We start from the raw sequence: 23927 nt of genomic DNA on the forward strand, positions 1-23927 counted from the left end.
TCAAAAATTTTCCTACGAATCACCAAGATCTATCTATGGAGAGACCAGCAACGAGTAGAAGGAGGAGAGTTTGCATCTACATACCCTTGTAGATCGATAAGCGGAAGCGTTCAAGTGAACGGGGTTGATGGAGTCGTACTCGTCGTGATTCAGATCACCGATGATCAAGTGCCGAACGGACGGCACCTCCGCGTTCAACACACGTACAGCCCGGTGACGTCTCCCACGCCTTGATCCAGCAAGGGGAGAGGGAGAGGTTGAGGAAGACTCCATCCAACAGCAGCACAACGGCGTGGTGGTGGTGGAGGAGCGTGGCAATCCCGCAGGGCTTCGCCGAGCACCTACGGGAGAGGAGATGTGTCACGGGAGGGAGAGGGAGGCAACCAAAGGCCTTGGGTATGATTGCTCCTCCTTTTCCCCACTATATATAGGGCCAAGGGAGAGGGGGAGGGCGCAGCCTTGCCCCCTCCTCCAAGGAAGGGGTGCGGCTAAGGATGGGGAGGAGTCCATCCTCCCCAAGGCACCTCGGAGGTGCCTTCCCCCTTTAGGACTCTCCCTTTTTTTCTTTATCTTGGCGCATGGGCCTCTTGGGGCTGGTGCCCTTGGCCCATGTAGGCCAAGGCGCACCCCCTACAGCCCATGTGGCCCCCCGGGGCAGGTGGCCCCACCCGGTGGGCCCCCGGGACCCTTCCGGTGGTCCCGGTACAATACCGATGACCCCGAAACTTGTCCCGATGGCCGAAACAGGACTTCCTATATATAAATCTTTACCTCCGGACCATTCCGGAACTCCTCGTGACGTCCGGGATCTCATCCGGGACTCCGAACAACATTCGGTAACCACATACAAGCTTCCTTTATAACCCTAGCGTCATCGAACCTTAAGTGTGTAGACCCTACGGGTTCGGGAGACATGCAGACATGACCGAGATGTTCTCCGGTCAATAACCAACAGCGGGATCTGGATACCCATGATGGCTCCCACATGTTCCATGATGATCTCATCGGATGAACCACGATGTCAAGGACTCAATCGATCCCGTATTCAATTCCCTTTGTCTAGCGGTATTTTACTTGCCCGAGATTCGATCGTCGGTATACCGATACCTTGTTTAATCTCGTTACCGGCAAGTCACTTTACTCGTTCCGTAACACATCATCCCGTGATCAACTCCTTGGTCACATTGCGCATATGATGATGTCCTACCGAGTGGGCCCAGAGATACCTCTCCGTTTACACGGAGTGACAAATCCCAGTCTCGATTCGTGCCAACCCAACAGACACTTTCGGAGATACCTGTAATGCACCTTTATAGCCACCCAGTTACGTTGTGACGTTTGGTACACCCAAAGCATTCCTACGGTATCCGGGAGTTGCACAATCTCATGGTCTAAGGAAAAGATACTTGACATTGGCAAAGCTCTAGCAAATGAACTACACGATCTTTTGTGCTAGTCTTAGGATTGGGTCTTGTCCATCACATCATTCTCCTAATGATGTGATCCCGTTATCAACGACATCCAATGTCCATAGCCAGGAAACCATGACTATCTGTTGATCACAACGAGCTAGTCAACTAGAGGCTCACTAGGGACATATTGTGGTCTATGTATTCACACGTGTATTACGATTTCCGGATAATACAGTTATAGCATGAATAAAAGACAATTATCATGAACAAGGAAATATAGTAATAACACTTTTATTATTGCCTCTAGGGCATATTTCCAACAGTCTCCCACTTGCACTAGAGTCAATAATCTAGTTCACATCGCCATGTGATTAACACTCACAGGTCACATCGCCATGTGACTAATACCCAAGAGTTTACTAGAGTCAGTAGTCTAGTTCACATCACTATGTGATTAACACTCAATGAGTTTTATGTTTGATCATGTTGCTTGTGAGAGAGGTTTTAGTCAACGGGTCTGAACCTTTCAGATCCGTGTGTGCTTTACAAATCTCCATGTCATCTCCTAGATGCAGCTACCACGCTCTATTTGGAGCTATTCCAAACAACTGTTCTACTTGGAGCTATTATAAATTATTGCTCCATTATATGTATCCGGTCTCTCTACTCAGAGCTATCCGGATAGGTGTCAAGCTTGCATCGTCGTAACCTTTACGACGAACTCTTTTACCACCTCCATAATCGAGAAAATTCCTTAGTCCACTAGTTACTAAGGATAACTTTGACCGCTGTCCTGTGAGCCATTCTTGGATCACTCTTGTACCCCTTGACTGACTCATGGCAAGGCACACTTCAGGTGCGGTACACAGCATAGCATACTGAAGAGCCTACGTCTTAAGCATAGGGGACGACCTTCGTCCTTTCTCTCTATTCTGCCGTGGTCGAGCTTTAAGTCTTAACTTCGTACCTTACAACTCAGGCAAGAACTCCTTCTTTGACTGGTCCATCTTGAACACCTTCAAGATCATGTCAAGGTATGTGCTCATTTGAAAGTATTATTAAGCATTTTGATCTATCCTTATAGATCTCGATGCTCAATGTTCAAGTAGCTTAATCCAGGCTTTCCATTGAAAAACACTTTCAAAATAACCCTATATGCTTTCTAGAAATTCTACATCATTTCTGATCATCAATATGTCAACAACATATACTCATCAGAAATTCTATAGTGCTCCCACTCACTTCTTTGGAAATACAAGTTTCTCATAAACTTTGTACAAACCCAAAATCTTTGATCATCTCATCAAAGCGTTCATTCCAACTCCGAGATGCTTACTCCAGTCCTTAAAAGGATCGCTGGAGCTAGCATACCTTTTAGCATCCTTAGGATCGACAAAAACTTTTCTGATTGTATTGCATACAACCTTTCCTTACGAAAACTAGTAAGGAAACTTGTCTTGACATCCATCTGCCAGATTTCATAAATGCAGCTAATGCTAACATGAATTCGACGGACTTTAAGCATCGCTACGGATGAGAAAATCTCATCGTAGTCAACTCCTTGAACTTGTGGAAAAATTTCGCCACAAGTCGAGCTTCATGGACGGTGACATTACCATCCACGTCCGTCTTCTTCTTAAAGATCCATTTATCTTAATGGCTTGCCGATCATCGGGCAAGTCCACCAAAGTCCATGGATCCGTTCTCGGATTTTATGGCCTCGAGCCATTTATCGGAATCCGGGCTCACCATTGCTTCTCCATAGCTCGTAGGTTCATTGTTGTCTAGCAACATGACTTCCAAGACAGGATCACCGTACCACTCCAAAGTAGTACGTGTCCTTGTCGTCCTACGAGGTTTGCTAGTGACTTGATCCGAAGTTTCATGATCAATATCATAAGCTTCCACTTCAATTGGTGTAGGTGCCACAGGAACAACTTCCTGTGCCCTGCCACACACTAGTTGAAGAGACGGTTCAATAACCTCATCAAGTCTCCACCATCCTCCCACTCAACTCTTTCGAGAGAAACTTTTCCTCGAGAAAGGACCCGATTCAAGAAACAATCCATATTGCTTTCGGATCTGAATTAAGAGGTATACCCAACTGTTTTGGGTGTCCTATGAAGATGCATTTTATCCGCTTTGGGTTCGAGCTTAATCCTGAAACTTTTCCACATAAGCGTCGCAACCCCAAACTTTCAAGAAACGACAACTTAGGTTTCTCTAAACCATAATTCATACGGTGTCATCTCAACGGAATTATGTGGTGCCCTATTTAAAGTGAATGTGGTTGTCTCTAATGCCTAACCCATGAACGATAGTGGTAATTCGATAAGAGACATCATTGTACGCACCATATCCAATAGGGTGCAACTATGATGTTCGGACACACCATCACACTATGGTGTTCCAGGCGGTATTAATTGCGAAACAATTTCCACAATGTCTTAATTGTGTGCCAAAACTCGTAACTCAGATATTCATCTCTATGATCATATCATAGACATTTTATCCTCTTGTCACAATGATCTTCTACTTCACTCTGAAATTACTTGAACCATTCAATAATTCAGACTTGTGTTTCATCAAGTAAATATTCTCAACATCTACTCGAATCATCTGTGAAGTAAGAACATAACGATATTCACTGCATGCCTCAGCACTCATTGGACTGCACACATCAAAATGTGTTACTTCCTACAAGTTGCTATCTTGTTCCATCTTACTGAAAACGAGGCTTTTCAGTCATCTTGCTTATGTGGTATGATTTGCATATCTCAAGTGATTCAAAATCAAGTGAGTCCGAACGGTCCATTTGCATGGAGTTTCTTCATGCATATACACCAATAGACATGGTTCGCATGTCTCAAACTTTTCAAAAACGAGTGACTCCAAAGATCCATCAACATGGAGCTTCTTCATGCGTTTTATACCAATATGACTTACACAGCAGTGCCACAAGTAAGTGGTACTATCATTACTATCTTATATCTTTTGGCATGAAAATGTGTATCACTACGATCGAGATTCAATAAAACATTCATTTTATGTGTAAGACCATTGAAGGTATTATTCAAATAAACAGAGTAACCATTATTCTTCTTAAATGAATAACCGTATTGCGATAGACATAATCCAATCATGTCTATGCTCAACGCAAACACCAATCTCGGTGGTAGAGGGAGCGTGCGATGCTTGATCATATCAACCTTGGAAACACTTCCAACATATATCGTCAGCTCACCTTTAGCTAGTCTCCGTTTATTCCGTAGCTTTTATTTCGAGTTACTAACACTTAGCAACCGAACCGGTATCCAATACCCTGGTGCTACTAGGAGTACTAGTAAAGTACACATTAACATAATGTATATCCAATATACTTCTATCGACCTTGCCAGCCTTCTTATCTACCAAGTATCTAGGGTAATGCTGCTCCAGTGGTTGTTCCCCTTATTTACAGAAGCACTTAGTCTCGGGTTTGGGTTCAACCTCGGGTTTCTTCATTGGTGCAGCAACTGATTTGCCGTTTCATGAAGTATCCCTTCTTGCCCTTGCCCTTCTTGAGACTAGTGGTTTTACTAACCATCAACGATTGATGCTCCCTTTTGATTTCTACTTTCGCGGAGTCAAACATCGCGAATATCTCAAGGATCATCATATATGTCCTTGATATATTATAGTTCATCACGAAGCTCTAGCAGCTTGGTGGTAATGACTTCGGAGGAACTATCACTATTTCATCTGGAAGATTAACTCCCACTTGATTCAAGTGATTGTTGCACTCAGACAATCTGAGCACAAGCTCAACAATTGAGCTTCTCTCCTTAGTTTGCAGGCTAAGAAAATCGTCGGAGGTCTTATACCTCTTGACGTGGGCACGAGCCTGAAATCTCAATTTCAGCCCTCGAAACATCTCATATGTTCCGTGACGTTTCGAAAATGTCTTTGGTGCCTCTACTTAAACCATTTAACTGAACTATCACGTAGTTATCAAAACGTGTATGTTCGATGTTCGTAACATCCACAAACGACGTTTGGGGTTCAGCACACTGAGCGGTGCATTAAGGACATAAGCTTTCTACTGTCCGCATAATCGCTACTGTCAACTTTCAACTATATTTTCTCTAGGAACATATCTAAAACAGTAGAACTAAAGCGCGAACTACGACATAATTTGCAAAAGCCTTTTGACTATGTTCAGGATAATTAAGTTCATCTTATGAACTCCCACTCAGATAGACATCCCTCTAGTCATCTAAGTGATCACATGATCCGAGTCAACTAGGCCGTGTCCGATCATCACGTGAGACGGACTAGTTAACGTCGGTGAACATCTTCATGTTGATCGTATCTACTATACGACTCATGCTCGACCTTTCGGTCTCCGTGTTCCGAGGCCATGTCTGTACATGCTAGGCTCGTCAAGTTAACCCTAAGTGTTTTCGCTGTGTAAAACTGTCTTACACCCGTTGTATGTGAACGTAAGAATCCATCACACCCGATCATCACGTGGTGCTTAGAAGCGACGAACTGTAGCAACGGTGCACAGTTAGGGGAGAACACTTCTTGAAATTGTTGTAAGGGATCATCTTATTTACTACCGTCGTCCTAAGTAAACAAGATGCATAAACATGATAAACATCACATGCAATCAAATAGTGACATGATATGGCCAATATCATTTTGCTCCTTTTGATCTTCATCTTCGGGGCTCCATGATCATCATCGTCACCGGCACGACACCATGATCTCCATCATCGTGTCTTCATGAAGTTGTCACGCCAACGACTACTTCTACTTCTATGACTAACGCATTTAGCAATAAAGTAAAGTAGTTTACATGGCGTTCTTCAATGACACGCAGGTCATACAAAAAATAAAGACAACTCCTATGGCTCCTGCCGGTTGTCATACTCATCGACATGCAAGTCGTGAATCCTATTACAAGAACATGATCAATCTCATACATCACATATATCATTCATCACATCCTTTTGGCCATATCACATCACATAGCATACCCTGCAAAAACAAGTTAGACGTCCTCTAATTGTTGTTTGCATGTTTTACGTGGCTGCTATGGGTTTCTAGCAAGAACGTTTCTTACCTACGCAAGACCACAACGTGATATGCCAATTGCTATTTACCCTTCATAAGGACCCTTTTCATCGAATCCGTTCCGACTAAAGTGGAAGAGACTGGCACCCGCTAGCCACCTTATGCACCAAGTGCATGTCAATCGGTGGAACCTGTCTCACGTAAGAGTACGTGTAAGGTCGGTCCGGGCCGCTTCATCCCACAATACCGTCGAAACAAGATTGGACTAGTAACGGTAAGCATATTGAACAACATCAACACCCACAACTACTTTGTGTTCTACTCGTGCAAAGAATCTACGCAATAGACCTAGCTCTGATACCACTGTTGGGGAACGTAGCAGAAATTCAAAAATTTTCCTACGAATCACCAAGATCTATCTATGGAGAGACCAGCAACGAGTAGAAGGAGGAGAGTTTGCATCTACATACCCTTGTAGATCGATAAGCGGAAGCGTTCAAGTGAACGGGGTTGATGGAGTCGTACTCGTCGTGATTCAGATCACCGATGATCAAGTGCCGAACGGACGGCACCTCCGCGTTCAACACACGTACAGCCCGGTGACGTCTCCCACGCCTTGATCCAGCAAGGGGAGAGGGAGAGGTTGAGGAAGACTCCATCCAACAGCAGCACAACGGCGTGGTGGTGGTGGAGGAGCGTGGCAATCCCGCAGGGCTTCGCCGAGCACCTACGGGAGAGGAGATGTGTCACGGGAGGGAGAGGGAGGCAACCAAAGGCCTTGGGTATGATTGCTCCTCCTTTTCCCCACTATATATAGGGCCAAGGGAGAGGGGGAGGGCGCAGCCTTGCCCCCTCCTCCAAGGAAGGGGTGCGGCTAAGGATGGGGAGGAGTCCATCCTCCCCAAGGCACCTCGGAGGTGCCTTCCCCCTTTAGGACTCTCCCCTTTTTTCTTTATCTTGGCGCATGGGCCTCTTGGGGCTGGTGCCCTTGGCCCATGTAGGCCAAGGCGCACCCCCTACAGCCCATGTGGCCCCCCGGGGCAGGTGGCCCCACCCGGTGGGCCCCCGGGACCCTTCCGGTGGTCCCGGTACAATACCGATGACCCCGAAACTTGTCCCGATGGCCGAAACAGGACTTCCTATATATAAATCTTTACCTCCGGACCATTCCGGAACTCCTCGTGACGTCCGGGATCTCATCCGGGACTCCGAACAACATTCGGTAACCACATACAAGCTTCCTTTATAACCCTAGCGTCATCGAACCTTAAGTGTGTAGACCCTACGGGTTCGGGAGACATGCAGACATGACCGAGATGTTCTCCGGTCAATAACCAACAGCGGGATCTGGATACCCATGATGGCTCCCACATGTTCCACGATGATCTCATCGGATGAACCACGATGTCAAGGACTCAATCGATCCCGTATTCAATTCCCTTTGTCTAGCGGTATTTTACTTGCCCGAGATTCGATCGTCGGTATACCGATACCTTGTTTAATCTCGTTACCGGCAAGTCACTTTACTCATTCCGTAACACATCATCCCGTGATCAACTCCTTGGTCACATTGCGCATATGATGATGTCCTACCGAGTGGGCCCAGAGATACCTCTCCATTTACACGGAGTGACAAATCCCAGTCTCGATTCGTGCCAACCCAACAGACACTTTCGGAGATACCTGTAATGCACCTTTATAGCCACCCAGTTACGTTGTGACGTTTGGTACACCCAAAGCATTCCTACGGTATCCGGGAGTTGCACAATCTCATGGTCTAAGGAAAAGATACTTGACATTGGCAAAGCTCTAGCAAATGAACTACACGATCTTTTGTGCTAGTCTTAGGATTGGGTCTTGTCCATCACATCATTCTCCTAATGATGTGATCCCGTTATCAACGACATCCAATGTCCATAGCCAGGAAACCATGACTATCTGTTGATCACAACGAGCTAGTCAACTAGAGGCTCACTAGGGACATATTGTGGTCTATGTATTCACACGTGTATTACGATTTTCGGATAATACAGTTATAGCATGAATAAAAGACAATTATCATGAACAAGGAAATATAATAATAATACTTTTATTATTGCCTCTAGGGCATATTTCCAACATATACAATCATGTGGCACTCAACAAAACGAGGCGTATCATTTTTTAAATTATATATAGAACTGAATCACATTTAAATCGTGTAATGGCAGTGTGTTCGTAACCCAAGTTCTCCAGGGACAACGACGAATTCATTAGTGCACCGCGACAGCCGCCGTATCCATCGACTGTTGTTCGTGCTCGAATCAGGGCGGGCCAATTGCCCAGATTTCACTCCCCATGGTGCTCCCAAGCTGCAGCGACAACGCTTTTTGTCCATCCACCCCTTTCTTTCCCCCACGTCCTACAAGGCTACAACGCACCCTTGGACTATATTCATGTGGTAGTGCCTCAAGCTTACGTTATGTGTGAGCGTTTGGTTCATTGGTTGGTTTCCAGTTATGCTTTGGGAGGCGAGATTGGGTTCAGACGAGTTGAGCTACCTGTTCTAATCACAGAGGCTGAACTGCGAGTTTCAGAGGGCAATGTGCTACGTAATGGTGTGATCTATCTATTTTTCTTTTCTTTTGATGATAGCAATTTTTTGTTCAGGCGAAGGCTTTTGTTGATGTCCCAATGTGAAGGTACAACGCTGGCTCATATATCTTCATATTTTATCCTGTCTACAAATCTCCCAGATTTTAGTTTCCACTTGCTTTGAATCAACGAAAAGGAGACATCCAATAATTTAGTTCCCCCTTCCGTTGTAGAGTTGATGTTTCCTCTTCCTTTAAAGAGTTGCACAAGATTCATCCTGGACCAAAGTTTGTGGAATATTTTCCAAAAACCAGTATAAACAAGAACCTATTATGAGATTATTCACATGATTTATCATAGGGCAGGTATAGATTTGGTGCTAGGCACAAGTGAAGAAATAGAAATATTTTCCATCTCCATGCCATCTGTTTCTTTTTCCTTATAAAAGAACTTGTTTGTTTTCTAGATTATGGTTGTTCGGTTCATTGTCCCTGCTCCCTGCACCCACAAAGGTCAGTGTTCAAGCAACAATCTTTAGCTAATATACCTTTTGACATTTGCAACCATAAAAAAAGGGCAACCTGGTGCATGTAGCTCCCGCTTGCGCAGGGTCCAAGGAAGGGTCCGACCACTTTGGGTCTATAGTACGCAGCCTTTCCCTACATTTCTGTAAGAGGCTGTTTCCAGGACTTGAACCCATGACCTCATGGTCACAAGGCAGCAGCTTTACCACTGCGCCAAGGCTCCCCTTCTGACATTTGCAACCATACCAAGATTAAATTATAAATGAGATGTATTTGTAGTAAATTCATGGCCCAATATTGCAGATGCAGCTCATGAACAAATTTATTATTCAAGCACAGTTAGAGAGCACCCTATGAATCGACTGCACCATTTTGAGTTGCTTTATTTACGAAGGCATTCATGCTTGATCATGTGGAAAAAAATGTTGGCATGCAGACCCGCAGGAGGCTATAAGAAAATTATCTAATGACATTGCAAAATCTGATAGAGATTGGCTTGTCAGGAAGTGTTCTTGAACAAAGAGATTAGCATAAGGAATTATAAATGTGTTCTTTTTTTGCAGCAACCCATTTTGATAGGTAGTTCTGGTAAGGTAGTCTGTTTTAACATTCTTTTGCTCAGACCACTCTCTCATCCGCACTTAAAAATCCATAATCTGCTCATTCTATTCAGAACATAGTCTGTTTTAACATTGTTTTGGGAAAGAGGCATGAAGCACACCATGTAACCGTTACTGTTCATGCTAATTAGAAGAACGAGAAGAAGAGATGTCTAATATCGTATTAAAATCTTGTGTGATGTTTTAGAGGATGGCGAAGGAGGTGCAGGGAGCTGACGGCCTGTCCGTGGTGAGGAGGTGATGGAGAAACAACCCCACACTTGATGGGTAGGTGCAGGGCGGGGAGGGTGCCGGCCAGGAAGGTGACGCTGCTGTCAGCGGCGAGGTAATCAGGAAGGCGACGATGCTTCCGTGCGGCGAGGGGATCAGCCTAGGGATCTGTTCCTTTTTTATGGGATATATGTCTCTTTTTATTTGCGTGGCTTGCATTATGCGTGATTGTAGGGGTTTTGGTGGAGTGTGCCTGAGTTTGTATCCTCCTCTGCGGTGGAGTGTGCCTGAGTTTGTATCCTCCTCTGCGGTGGAGTGTGCCTGAGTTTGTATCCTCCTCTGCGGTGGAGTATGGTCAGTCAATGTAAATCTGAAAGTGCACACTGGAAACATATTACATTAACACTAGCCATTAGATTGAACTCAGTGGGCCTAATCATGCGGCACGTTTAGCAAAGATTATGTTGATATTTATAGCACATTTACATGGTAATCTTTGTTTTTTCCAGCAATATATTGGGCTCATACATGATGGTCCCTGATCATGGAAAAATGAACAGAGAAGACGTTACTGATTTTGAATAAATTATTTTGTAAGGTTCACTACTACTAAAAATATTTTAGTACTGTAGAGGAACACCGTCAAATGTGCTTTGAGTTGTGGCTGCTCATATTTCAGGCATTTACAAGGCCATCAAGATGGTCAAAACAAAGATTCGTGTATCCATGAGCGCTTGTCAAATTTATGCAATTTTGTACATGAATGGGTATCTTTAAGAATGGCTTCAAAGTCTATATCTGAGATGACGGCTCTCGGCAGAAGGCGAGGGCCCGTCTATTAGACGGATGAACACGTTGTGGCCTTCTATTCGTTAGCATTTGCGGAGAGCAGGCTCTCGGCAGACATCAGTGAGTAGCTCAGACTTCATATGAATAATCAACTAAAAGAATTTTCTGTTTATATTATGTAATAGGTATCCGCGCATTTTCTGTTTATATCATGGATGTATCTGCGTTTCTGATTTTTTTTGTTTTGGACAACTCAAACACCTTGTTTAATACTTTCTTCGCTCAGACTAACTGTTGTTGAAACGAGTGTATCTAGATACACTCATTACAACGAGAGTTAGTTCAGGACGGAGCTTGTATTTACAAGCCTTTTTTGCCAACTGTTCAAATAAGCTCTTATTTTGTGTAAATGGTCAAACAATGCACTTCAAATAATTAAGTTGTTATCCCATGAATATTTTGGAAGATGTTGTACTTATCATCTCAGATAATCCTTATTCATTACACAGACTGCATTTTCATTTATTTGTTTTCAAGAATAGCGCATATTACATTTCTGTACTACTATAGATGTTTGATATATTATGCGTATAGACTAGCACATATCACAATTCTTTGCAACTATAGACTAGCATATCACATTTCTTTGCAACTATAGATGTTTGACATAATGCGTGTTAGTATATACGTGCGTTGCACGTGCAAGCTTACTAGTGGCTAACAAGTAGATCGCATCAGGTTTTTAGGAACTTTCTGGAAGGTTCAAGCCAAGGTTTCTAATGGTTCTGGGAACCTTGTAGTTGGTTCATGAGCCATTTCTCGGACTGCTTTTCTGGTTTTTTTGTTTTTTATTTTTCGTTTTTCCTTTTTGGTTTCTATTCTTTTTTCCTTTTATGTTTCTATATTCTTTTTTTTCTTTTCTTTATGATTTTGTTCAAAATTTCAAAACTTTTCAATATGTTTTCAAGACATCAAAAAATGATTTCATCTCAAAGACTGTTCACAAATTTAGGAAATTGTTCACAAATTTAGGAAATTGTTCACAATTTGTTCTAGAAAAAATGTTAATGTTTTAAAATTTTGTTTGGGAGTTTAAAAAAATGCTCCTATTTCAAACATTGTTCACAAATTTTAAGATTTGTTTTACATTTTATAATTTCTGTGCAGGAGTTTCACAAATTGTTCGTGAATTTCAAAAAATGTTCGTGTTTTAATTTTTTGTAGAGTTCCAAAAATGTTCGTAAATTTTAAAAAATGTTTGTGTTTCCAAAAAAAATTCAGGAGTTTAAAAAATGTTCTCATTTTAGGAAAAAAATTACATATCCAAAATTTGTTCTGGAATTTGGAAAATGTTTCAGTTTTTGGAAAAAAACATTTTCAAAAAATGTTCTAGTTTTCAAAAAGTGTTCATGTTTTCAAAAATTGTTCACGTTCTCAAAGTTGTCCTACAGAATCAGAAAATGTTCCCATTATCCATTTTTTGTGTTTCCAATTATTTGTTCCTGTTTTCGAAATTTGTTTGCAAATTTCCTAAAATGTTTCAATTTCCAAAAAATGTTCATGTTTTCAAAAAAATTCTTCAGTTTCAAAAATGTTGACGTTGTAATTTTTTTTGGTATTTCCAAATTTGTTCCTGTTTTAAAAATTGTTCGCAAATTTCATTATTTTACTTTTTCTAATTTTTCTGGAATTTCAAGCAAAAAAGCAAAAACACGAAAAAAAATAAAAAAAAACGTTTGGATCTTCGTTGTTTTTGGTTCTTATATTATTGCGCTACCCATCTAATAATTCGTTGTGATTATGTCTACTGGCTAGCACAGTTGCCTCTTTGACCAGAGGTCCCGAGCTCGATCCCTATGTTCCGCTGGTCGCTAGCTTGGGCGCGCCTGTGCGTGCGTCTGGCAATTTGCCGCAAGGAGCGGCACATAGGAGCTCCCCGGCAAATAGGGTTTTCCAGCATTCGTTTTTTTTTTGAGCGAAGGTTTTCCAGCATTCGTGTGCAGCGACTCCTAGCATAAGGTTAGCTGCAGCAATCCGTTGCTGGGCCCGTCCAATAACCATGTGGCTGCATGATGCTGATGTCACTCAATTTTTGTTTATTTTTCCGTCACATTTTTCTTTTTGTTTTATTTATTTAATTCCTTGCTATTGTTTATATTTGTAATATTCTGAATATAGATTACAAAAAACACTTTACATAAAATTTTGTAATGTATTAATATTGCATCTGAAAATGTTAAACGCTTTATAGAAAAATGTCAATCAAGTGTACGAAAAATGTTTGTGCATTGTCTCATGTTTAAAAAAGTGTATGTGACATTTTAAAAAATGTTTATACAATGTAAATTAAATGTTCACATAACTTAACAAAACTCATACATTCAAAAATACGTTCACAAGTTTCACAAATGTGTTGTTGACATTTTTTCAAAGAGTGTATACAATATACAAAAAAGTACATACAAAAACAACAAAGCCTTTAGAGCCAAACAAGTTGGGGCAGGCTAGAGGAGAAACCCATAAAGATCTCGCGATCAAATCATGGCTCTGGCACATGGATAGCAAGCTGTCACGCACTCCTGTCCATAGCTATTCCATGTATAAAAAAATGTGTAATGTAAAAAAAATGTTCTGTACCAGTAAAAATGTAATTTCCATTTCAAAAAAATCATGTCATTAAAAATAATGAGTGTGATATTTCTAGAAAGGTTTATACAGTGTATAAAAATGTTACCGTGGGTTTAAGATATGTTTATTTCCATTAAAAATGTATGTGATATTTGAGAGAAATATTCACGTGTTTCCAAAAAATATCCGTAATTTTTTTTAAATGTTTATACAATGTGAAAATTATTCATATTGTGTATAACAAATATTTATTGACACTAAAAAACATATACAACGTGTACTTGAAAAATGTTACCATCTACTCTAAAAAGTGTTCAAAACATGAATTTTAAAAACGAATGTATACATTATGTATTTGAAGAATGTCCAAAGCTTATAAAAAATGTTTCTCATGTGCGCTAAAAATGTACATTTCTACTGAGAAAAAGCAGACATGTTTTAAATTTAAAAACAAATAAAAACAATAAAGAAACAAAAATAAAAGCAAAGAAAACTGAACGGTACGAAGAAGACCAAGAAAGTAACAAAACAAAAAAAAAGTATAACGAAAATTATTTTAAAAACAATGAAAAAAGAAAGGACACAAAGTATAATGAAAAAAGAAAGGAAAACCCAACAAAATCAAGTAAAACCCAATGGAAAAAAGCAAAAGAAAACAAAAATCTAAAAGAATGAAGGAAACTGAAGCAAGAGCGAGCGGATCTACAGCGAGTAACTGTTTTGTTAAAATTTAAATACTTCATGAGGTACTGTTTCCAGCTTGTTCAGGATTTGACACTGAATGGATTTCTCTAGCTTGTAACATGGTTGGAACATGTTTTTTGTTTCATTCTTGAGACGTAAATGTTCACATTACATAGCATGATTGGAAAGGACCTTGCTCCATTATCATCTACATGGAGGATTTGGATTAGGATCAAACAGTTGGGCTGTCAATCTTCCATCTGAAGCTGATTAGTAGTTAGGATTTGATTTTTTTTTATATGTGAACTGAGAGATCAATCTAAGTTCACTTAGTACTATTGGGGTTGCAACATGTCCTTTGCATGTGAACTGGTAAGACAAATTATGGCAATTGCAAACGGAATTCTAGCAGAGACTGGTGCAGTTGGCGTGGGTCATCAAACGACATGGAGAGGGAGCTTAAGTTTATAGGGATGATCAGTACTAGAGATACAGAAAATATTTGGTATCCTTCCCAGTTCCCACTAAAATTTTCTTGTAATTTGTTCATAGTAATTACCTGAACGTTTAATAGATGATTATTTAATTGCTATTTCTGATCGTGAATTCTAATGTCCTTGTACCATAGATTTCTAAAACTGGAATAAGTGTGAAGGTGAGTTACTGGTGAAAGGGCTGATGAGGTTAGTTCGAATTCTTTTTTTTTTTTTACGCGTTAGTTCGAATTCTGTCTCTGCATTTACTGCTTTTGTTTCACCACATTTTTAGTGTAGGTGCTCAAAGATTTGGCAAGCAGGAAATTTACTCTAACTAACTTCCTGACAATGATAAGTGTTAGAAGGGAGAGAGAGATTTGATGGAATAGTTGTTTTATTGCTTGAGCCTCGTGGGCATATATATAGGAGTACATGATCTCTTTGGAGTACAAGGCAAGCCAGAATATTTCCTAGTGTAACCTATGTTTCCTAATACAATCACGTTACTCAACATCCCCCTGCAGTCACAACGGTAGCGACGCAGACGATGAGACTGGAGAAGAATCCGGAGGCAAGCCGACGGACACCCCCCCCCCACACACACACACACAGTCGTAACGGTCGACGCATCGCGGAGTCGTGGCTGGAGTGGAAACCAACGAGGTTGCTCAAGCAGGCGGTAGATCTTTGTGCCGTTTGTCGATGTAGCCAAGAGCGTGGGTGGTGGAGCCATGGTCGAGGTAGTCGTGCGAAGCATGCCGTGGTCGATGTCGAGTCGGGGTGGCCGGTGTCGAGGAAGTCGTTGTGGAGCCGCGGGCGGAAGAGGGCGCCGAGTTAGCATGGGTGCAGTGGTGTCGAAGTAGGGGTGCGCCGGGAAGAAAATGTTGTTGACGACGCGTCGCGGCGGGTTTGCCAAGCCCGGGCACACATCATGGACGAAGGCACGCACCGGTGTTGCCAGCACCGGGCATGTGTAGACGGATGAAGACCAAGTTGACGAAGCGCCGACCAGACTTGCCAGGCCCGGGGACACGTCGTGGATGAAGGCACGCATCCGTGTTGCCAGCATCGGGCATGCTTAGACTAGGGACCTGCACAAGCTGTGCGCCATGTCAGAGAAGTCGTAGGGGTTAGCAGACTAGAACTCGACGACAATTGCGGGGTCCATCGGCGCGGGGCCGATGTCACCAACGGTGGTCGGAGTAGACGAAGTGGTCGGGGTAGATTACGGCGACACTGGCAACGGGCTGGTGCTTGTACGAAGACTAAGGGGGTAGACGGGCGGCGGCTACGAAGGTAGCGGCAGCGACGGCCAAAGAAGAGCGGCGACGGCGGCTAGGTTAGGAGTGCGGCGGCGGTGCTCGAAGTAGGCGAAGAACCCTGACAGTGTGACGAAGACCGGCGCAGACGGTGGCGTTCCCGCGCCAAGGGAGACGGCTCGGTGCATACCACGGGAGGTCGACGCGCGGTGACGGCGGAGTGGACCGCGGGCCGTGGCGCTACGGCCCGAAGGGGCGACGTAGCGACGGCAGGCGGGTCGGGGCGACGGCGGGAAGACCTCGGGGCGGCGGCGGGGACCGCGTATCGCGGCACTACGGCCCGAAGGGGCGACGCGGCGGCGATGCACGAGTCGATGCAGCCGCGAGGAGAACCATGGGGCGGCGGTGCTGCGGCCCGATGGAGCGACGCAGCGGCAGCCCAAAGCTCGATCGACGAAGAGGCACGCGGTACTCAGGACGATCTTCACGGGACCTACGGAGGCGCACGTCACCAACGGGGCCCGAGATGAGGTAGCCGACGAGTCTGACACAGTCAGCCCGACGCAGTCGAGGACGAGGCCGGTGAGGTAGACCGCCGGACCGCCGTGCAGACACGACGAAGGCGGGTGACATGGATCGATGGGCGGGCCGGCGCGCTAGCGACGACTATGATTGTATTAAAAAACATAGATTAGATTTTGGTGGTGTCCGTGGTCCTCAGCGAGGTACTCTCGAATGTTGCGCCGCACATCCACATAACGCAAATTCCGATTCTAAAATCCATGCACGTTGATCATACGATACAAATTGTCGGAATTCCAAAGTTCGAAACAAAGCAAAGCAAATAATAGTTCAACAAACCAGACATGCCAAAATGAAATCAATGTCCGAGCGTGACGGATGGCTTTGGATGGAAGGGGTGCGGGGATCCGGGCGCGGCGGAGGAGACATCTGCTCCACCATGTCCGAACCTCCCTGCGACGCCGCTGTTGCCTCCTTCTCTCGCTGCTGGCGCCGCCGCAACTTCCGGCGATGTTCTCCGCCTTGCAAGTCGCAGCTGACTAAGTGACCCTGCCGACGGACGAGGCGGACGGCATCTTCGTCGCGGCGGTGTGGGTCGAGCTGGACGACATCTCTAGCCGTGGATCGGGACCGGTGGTGAGGATTGGGAGCAAGGGTGGAGGACGGCGAGGGTCCGGGCGCAGGAAAGGTTGGAGGGCGGCGGGAGGAGGAGGAAGAGTTTGGTGGATTTGATGCAATTTGAGGTGAGGTCAGGCTGTCGGGTCTGACGTGGCGGGCGTGCCCGGATGCCCCCATATCCGCCCCATATTTGGGTTTGATATGGGGGTGCCGGTCAGCCTGGGCGTTTGAGGCCTGTTTAAGAAACCCGTCTGGGTCAAAAAAGTGACCGAACAGTAACCGAGCGGCCCGCCTGGGCGTATGAGGCGGGTTTAAGGCGTCCGGTTGTAGATGCTCTAAGAGCCTCCCCCACAATCGTCTTGCTGGATCCAATGCTAGCCTTCTCCAAACATGCGAGCAAGCTGTGAAGCTTAATCTAGAAGAGAACCTCATCGACCTTGTCACGCAGAGACACCATCTTCCTCATGGCCACGTGCGAGTCGGTGACCGCAATGTTAGAATATCCACGGTCCACAAAGGCAAGCGGCAGACTGGGCACCAAAGGATCAGGCGCTAACATACCGACCGCCTCAACGTCATCAGCCACAGGTACCACTGATACAATGGACTCAGACGCCTCCAGTTGCTCAGATGACATAGGCGAGTCATGTCCCTCACACAAGGTCGCTCACGAGTTGACCTCCATATGCTCCACAGATAGAGGCGAAGCAGGTCGCACACAAACCTGTTGAAGCTCGGGCATGATCTGGAACACAGGGGTGACGATCGTGGTGATGGTCTCGCCCTCGGCAGTAGTCGACATAGGGGCATGACAGACGAAGAACTAATCCCAACACGAGGGGAGAAACAATCAAAGAGTCTTGTCCCCTTCTCTTCCGTGAAACCAACATCAGAAAACAACAGGAGGACGCGACTTTGGAGCAGCCGGAAACATAGCCTGCACAAGGGGGAGCTTGCCCAGAGCAACCTCCATCTTCTCTAGAAAGCTTTCAACACGCGCCAACAAGCCTTGCAGCAACTTGGACTGGTCTGTTAGAGCAAACTGCAACTCCATATCAGACGAGGCAGCTGTTAGAGCAGACTGCAACTCCATATCAGACGGGGCAGCCGAACCAGTGATAAGAGATGACAGACACCCAAGACCCATAACAAGGCGCCTCAGAGAGAAGCGCGGACTTCATCGGACCTTTATGGGAAGCTGACGCTTGATGATGCTCGATGCCGAGGCACGGCACGACAAGGCATGCTAGCGAGCTGAGTGGACGTCAGGGGTTGCGGCGCTCACGCGCAAGCTGACCGTTCTCCAAATAGCGGGAGCATCGAAGGGGACCTCTGCAAACAGCACCACGGTGCCCAGAAGCAAGACATGTAAAGCATCTGCCACGAAGCCAAACGAGCAGCCAATGTCAGGGCCGGCGATGCCGGACGCCTTGGCAGCACGTCCGGCCATCCCCTCTTGTGTCTGGCCCGTGCGCCAGGCACACCTCGGCGGAGTTGGGACTTGGGAGTCGATGGCAGCCGGCGGAGTCTGGGGGCCATATCCTCATTGTCGTCCCTGTCATCGTCTTCATCAGAAGCAGAAGCCCACGACACATAATGCGGCCGGTGGGTCAGCTCGTCTGCACAGGAAGCAGGGGCATCAGCCGAGGCCAGCGGCGTCCGCAGCGCCATCTCCACATCTTCATCCTCATCAAAGCTTCGAGACCATGCGATCCCACGGCAGAAGCGGCCGGCAGAGCCGGAGCAGCAGGCTTGCCTGGAGGCACCTCCATGGAGACGCCGCCAACTACCAGCGCAGCAGACGAGGATGGCTGCAGGACAGGGAGGTGGCCAGCTCGGGAGAAACGGCCACCAGAATACAAACAGTACTTGCCTGCTTCCTTTTCCCCTGATAAACCTTGCACCATTAATCTACACTTGTACAGAGATGAAAATGCATGATGCAAAACAAATGGGATAACACCTTCACTTCTGAGACAGCCTACATACAGACAAGGCGATGAACCTGCATCGTCATACAAGGAATACAAACAAGTACTTAACTCGCATCTCAAACCATCTTTCAAAAATGGGCCGAAGAAGAATATCAAATATACAACCAGAGTATTTTCCCTATCTTCTTCAAAAATGGGCGGAAGAAGAATATCAAATATACAACCAGAGTCTTTTCCCTATCGGACTACTTAGGGAGGAAAAGGCGCGCTCCAAGATCAGCATTACACAGACATCAGTGGTTTCGTGTGAGAAAAATCTTCACCTTATGTACAATTCCACTTGATAGTCTAATCTATGGATACTAAGGAGAAAGGGAAGGACAAGTAGGCTGTCCAGTTCCTCCTTCAAATATCGTGTCCACCACCAGCTCCAAACTCTCTGCGCTATATATCTCTTCTGCTGAACCTCCCCACAAACACAAACAACCAGACGGCCCAGTATCTGGATACTTCACCAAGAAAGCTCTGTATGTTGGCAAAATATGCCCCTTTATACGGACTCTTAGAGTTTCCCGTAGAGCAGGATCAGGAACCACCCAAGTTTTCTGATGATCAAAAATCCCATTGAATGTTGAGGTAAATTTAACCAAGGATGAATGCCGACTAACCCACCAAGACTTGCAACTCAGAAAATATAAGGCTGGCTTCCAAGCATCTACCAGGTAACCCTGGATCCAGATATCTGTGAGTAATTTGAAATAATCAGGATAAGGAAAATCAAGATGCTGCAGAGGCAGCAAATCATCTAACAGAACATTTGTCTTCCCCTTTAAATGACTCATGTTGTTCAGCATGAAAATGTTCTTCCGCCGACTATCTGACATCGGATGTTTCTCGAGTGCAGATATCCACCTTCCAATCACGCCAGACAGAAGATTTCCAAACGAGTGGCTGTCATCATCAGGAGCAAAAGATTGCACTAACTGTTTGTGACTATGGATAATCTTCACTGAGTCTACCAGGGAACATGTCACTGAGTGAATGGCACCACCCTGAGGATCCCCCATACTGCCAACTATTTTCCTGAAAGACTCCCAGATGTTACTTTTAATCTCGGGTAAGAGATCATCAGATTCACTGGGAATTAATTTTTGGATAAGAGGAACAACATCCATAACTGCCTCATATGCAAGCATCATTGGACAAATATCAGTGACAGACCACTCCATCTTGCTGAGAAGAAATGCAATTTTCACGAGAATTTCTATAGGGTGTTTTGCAAACTGTGCAAAGTAGCCTATCTTAAATTCCCTAAATGGTCTACTCTCGTCATATAACTGCCCTTTAATCAAACAGAGCAATTCTGTGTATGTTTTCAACCTGATGGGAAAATCTTCACATTCAGGACTAATACTGGTCAACCGAATTTCCAGTTCATTGAAAAGGCTGTTTAATAGGCAGGATTAAATATGAGTAGAGAAAAATCACATATGATATATGAAACAGAAGAAGAGACAGTATTCTGACAACTAAATACAGGGGATACCCCCAGCTTCATTAAGAAAAGTTAATACTTCATTACAAGGAATTGAACAGAACATCTGCCTTACTAAAGAACTGGGAGCAGAAGAAAGTTTATCTTGGGAAACTTAACTCTACTTGGGCTGTTACTATTTCAGAAAAGCTGTGTTGTACAATGCTGGTCGCGGTCTATTACATCTCTGTACTGAAAAAAAAATTTGAACTTTTAACTATTTGCCACTCCAAAACAAATATAAGATGCTATTCAGGTCTGAACCACAATAAGAGGCATACTATTTTGATGCTTATGTTGTAATACTCCCTCTTTAAGTAAATATAAGACATTTTTGCTGTTCCATTTGAACTGCAAAAACGTCTTGTATTTAGATACGGAGGGAGCAATGAATAAGAAGAAGGAATACTTGATGCTGATAACCTTGGATATAAACAAGTGAATTTACCTGGTCAACGCATCTGTGCTGTGTGGGAGGTGTTGGAGTAGCTCTTCCTCGTAACCAGGACCAACAGCCACTGTGTGGTGGCGTACAATGTCTTCTAGTTGGGCCATATGGTCAGGTAAGATACATTCAAGACCCTCAGTTTCCATATACATATGTGATCGATAATGAAGCTGCCGCTTGTCGGTTAGGGGGAGGGGATTGGCCCGGTTGGAAAAATGAAGGTGCCACTCTGGAACATCACCATCATCAGACGATGGATAACTGTCATGGCTTCTCCTTTCAGCTGAGACACAGCACGTCGTGTCTGCCTGCTTTGAGTGGGGGTGCTGCTCAATGGACCGGTGCAGTTTTCTGGTAACTTGAGACAGACGATCCACGTCACATAATCTGAATGTTTCCTCCGCAACCACAACCACATGGTTCTGTTGAGCTGTCTGGAAAACATGTGCAGGCATTGCAAGTACATTGCCCATATTTCCCCGGCAGCTCGAACCTGGTTGGTGACTTGGCTTTAGTAAACCTGGCACCAAAGGACATAAACAAACAAACATTTTTAGATCAAAGGCAGCAACAAAGATGTTACTGACAGCAGCAGCAGCAGAAAGGATAATCCACGCACGGGTATCAGGTCAGGATGACGCTTTGTAGTAGACAGTCCGGAATCACGCACAGCGGACACGGGCCAAAAGGCGATTCCCCCCTAAAGCAGCGGCGAGCTGATCCTGTCAAAATTGAGAGCAAAACCTTACGAAAATGCGAACCAAGCGACCCGGACAGCGGGGAGCGGATCCAGGCGGAACCCGCGCTCCACAAAAGGGCTAAACCCCAGCCCGCCCCGCGAACGAAAAGAAAAAAAGGCCGGCCAAACCCCAGGAAGGGGACGGCGATGACGAGGGAGGGGCGGAATCTAAACAGAAGCCGCCCGCAATTCCCCCCGAGCAGACCTGAATCCCGGGAGAGGACTCGCGAAGGAGGAGGAGGAGGAGGAGGAGGGCGGCGCACCTTGGGATCGGTTCTCCCGGTCGCATTCGCCGCAGATTTCGACCTCGGCGGTGGAGGGGAGGGGAGGGGAGGAGAGGAGAGGAGAGGCGAGGTTGAGCGTTGGGACGCGTTTTAGTACAGTATATGGCGTTAGTATTATTATGTTTGAAGGGAAAATCTCTCCCTCAACGCTCAACGGCGTCGGATGCTCGACCGCAGGGCGCAAGGCCTCACCTACTACGTAAAACCTTATCATCCCCAGAGGTGGTTCGAACTGGAGGGGGCCGGGGTCGTAGATGCTCAAAGAAGAAACTTCTAGGAAGCTACGCCTACGGCTGCGGGCGTGAGGTTTAAGCTACTTCCTTTTCTTTTTCTTTGCTGCTGCTGCTGCTACTACTACTAGTAGCATGGGATCTAACACAAAGATATGCTCCGTCTCGGGATGCATGGTCCGTACTGAGTCTGTGGCCGGTCAGCGCCAAGTACACCGCCGACGTGGCTCGCTCCTCACCTCGTCCGCTCCTCCACTCGTTGTTCTGCTTGCCTCCAGCAGGGGAGGGGCAAACTGTTCGATGAAATGCCCGAGCCAATCCGTGAACTGCAATTTGGCCACTGCCGTTCTTTCAGAATGTCTTTACTAGAATGTTGAGTATTTCTTGGCGGAAATCTAATTCGGCTCTTGGGGGCAAATGCTCCTACCCATCAAAAATATTTTTACAAATGTCAAACAAAATTCAAAAAAATAGATGTCTTCATTGTCAAACCAAAATGCTACCTGCAAATTTCGTGGAGGGAAGCTTGAGTATTTTTTATCCGCGCAAAAAAATAAATAAGTCAGACGACAAATGTTACATTTACTTTTGCTTTTTTTCACTGACAAAGCACCGCCATCCCATTTCACATGAAAATTTTCAACGGATTATGATCTGTGCGAAGCTCTGGCACTCTCAACGGATTTAATGCAAACCCGAGTTGTAGTTGCATCTGATTGCAAACAAGTTGTTACAAGCATAGAAGAAGGAAATGGAGGGAAGTATGGTCACATTATTATAGAGATCAAATTATGGTATCGGAGTTCCAGGAGTGCTCTTTCACTTTCGAAGGAAGGGCATCGAATGTTGAGGCACATAGTCTCGCTAAACATGCCCTTAGATTATCTCTAGGCCCCCATGTGCGGCTTTTTGCAACCTCCTATCAATTCTATTCCTCTAAACATTATTGAGTAATAAAGCGTGTGTTTTAGCTTCAAAAAAAAACTTGCCAGGTCAAGACGAGGCCGTAAACCTTACATAACCCTCCGTGGATGTACCATTGTTCGTATTTAGCCCCTAATGATTTGTGGATCTATTTGCAATCATTTTGACTACTTGTTCATGTTTGATTATTACTAGAGTATTCTTTTTATACTATGCAGTTGTTTTTTGCAGGGCATTCTATGCAGTTGATGAAGTATTACTAAAACTAATGTTTCGTTATGCTTATAGTAGAACCTGGCTTCCAAATTTTGGGAGGCCACGTCGGTGGGGCTCTAGCATGCTCGGGTGGTTCGGAGAATCTCTCCTGGGCGGTTAGAGTGAGCGCCATGAGCAGATGGATGGCTTCGACTGAGGCGGTTGCAACGCCATGATTGCGCTGCCCATGGTTCATGGAGGCGGC

The 23927-nt window shown here is 44.9% G+C and overlaps 1 protein-coding gene across 1 annotated transcript; it reads right to left on the reverse strand.

The window, feature by feature from the left end:
• Positions 1-19441: 19441 nt before the first annotated feature.
• Positions 19442-22531, reverse strand: LOC123040065 (uncharacterized). The gene is made up of 4 exons (XM_044463006.1): positions 22293-22531; positions 21910-22012; positions 21291-21810; positions 19442-20754 (listed from the first exon to the last, which is right to left on the reverse strand). The coding sequence occupies exons 3-4, from the start codon at positions 21761-21763 to the stop codon at positions 19671-19673; spliced, it is 1557 nt and encodes a 518-aa protein (XP_044318941.1). The 5' UTR covers positions 21764-21810; positions 21910-22012; positions 22293-22531; the 3' UTR covers positions 19442-19670.
• Positions 22532-23927: the final 1396 nt, after the last annotated feature.

Source organism: Triticum aestivum, chromosome 2B (genome assembly GCF_018294505.1).
Source record: "Triticum aestivum cultivar Chinese Spring chromosome 2B, IWGSC CS RefSeq v2.1, whole genome shotgun sequence".
NCBI classification, from domain to species: domain Eukaryota; kingdom Viridiplantae; phylum Streptophyta; class Magnoliopsida; order Poales; family Poaceae; genus Triticum; species Triticum aestivum.